The sequence below is a fragment of the Aplysia californica genome, unplaced genomic scaffold (genome assembly GCF_000002075.1).
Source record: "Aplysia californica isolate F4 #8 unplaced genomic scaffold, AplCal3.0 scaffold00341, whole genome shotgun sequence".
In the NCBI taxonomy this organism is placed as follows: Eukaryota; Metazoa; Mollusca; class Gastropoda; order Aplysiida; family Aplysiidae; genus Aplysia; species Aplysia californica.
The window spans coordinates 589,304-590,874 of record NW_004797611.1 but is presented as its reverse complement, the minus strand read 5'-3'; the positions used below and the strand labels follow the sequence as shown (position 1 = coordinate 590,874).

The following is a 1,571-nucleotide window of genomic DNA, read 5'->3' as shown; positions in this document are numbered from 1 at the left end:
GGAAGAGAACAAAAAAAAGAGGGAGACAGTAAGAAGACAGAGAGCTTGAACGAGCGCACGGGATGTTTCTACTTACTTACAAAATGTTTATCTTATTATCTCGTATCCGAGCTTGAATTGTGTTAAAAAATAAAAATAAATAAGGCATGTTTTTTTTACCCACCCCAACTCCAAAAAACCCAAAATAACAACAACAACAACAAAATCCCAACAAAACAAATACAATATGTAAAACAACCCCTCCCCCCTCCCCCAAACTGGGAATTTTTATTATAACCGAACGGTATAGAGTATAAAGCTCATCTACGTTTATAAAGATGTTGACAGCAAACATTTTATCTCCGGAGATGCCTTCAGAAAATCCTTACCTTGGCATCGATGATGACCTGTCCATTCATGACTGAGTCCTCCTCTGTCCTGTGAGAGTGAGGGTTGCTTGCCCATACATTCACCCCGTTTCTTTCAAAGTAACCTAAGGATAAGCAAAGATATATAATATATATATATCTATATGTATATACATTCCTTTGTAATGCACACAGAATGTTGTCTACTTCAGATATAGCTATTCAATTTAAAAACAAAGAGAGAACTCAAGAAAAACAACATATCCCCCACCAAAAAAACAACAACAAGAAACAACCCCCCAACCACCCCCCCCAAACAAAAACAACCCCAAACCCCAAAGAACAAAGAGCCCAACGTAAAATTCCATTGTGTCCTCTACAGCTTAGGACGACCTTTCTAATGCCTACGACCTTCTCACATACGAGCAAGTGTTCCCATTCATCCAAGAATGAAAATGTAATAAAAACCTAAGTTAAGTTTTCCTAGAAACATTACAACTCTCTCTCTATGGCTATATATTTAAAATTTAAACCTCAACATATGTGTCACAACGCAGCGGAATCAGGTGTTCGTCAATTTTTGGACATGTGGAGTTATTGGTGTCATCTTAAAGGTTGTTCAGTTGCCTTGCTTTCGATAAAAAATATATCCATTTATCTTGAATAGAAGTCGAGATATTTGCGATGGAAGGAGGTGAGGTCGTCTGGTTTCAGAAGTAAAATTAGCAAGAAAATGGACGCCAAAGTTTGGTTAATTAAATACTTTAAGAGTCCTTGAAAACTGAAAATTACCCATTTTGTCTTTAAACAAGGGTTTTCTTAGTAAAATGTATATGGAAATGTGTTTTCATATGAACATAAAAGGTGTTTAGCCAAAAAACAAGATTTTGATAAAAATTGCTAAACTGATGGAAAAATGACATTTTCCTCGATTTCATTATTTTTACGAAGGCCTGATTTCACCTCGATACCTCACATATACGTGTATATACTCGTATCTTGACACCATTTGGTCATTATCTATCCTTAGATAGTGGGTGGTTGGCGAGTGCTCTGGTGTTGTTTGCTCTTTCTTACCTATCAAACATCTGTCATCCTTATAAATCTCCCCTCCTTCTTTTTGGTATTGGTTACTCTCTTCTTGTAACACCTCTAATCTTCGGCACATGTCATATATGACCCTATTGTGTTGTCAGTGCTGTGGAAATCTTACTCTTACTAAAA

At 36.4% G+C, this 1,571-nt stretch overlaps 1 protein-coding gene across 1 annotated transcript in view; it reads right to left on the bottom strand.

Annotated features, from left to right (window-relative positions):
* Window positions 1-1,571, bottom strand: part of LOC101856198 — a gene marked incomplete at its 5' end in the record, with an annotated part of 19,370 nt that overhangs the window by 14,819 nt on the left and 2,980 nt on the right. The window contains 1 exon segment of the mRNA XM_005102787.3: window positions 369-472. Within this exon segment, the coding sequence (XP_005102844.2) occupies window positions 369-472 (104 nt within the window).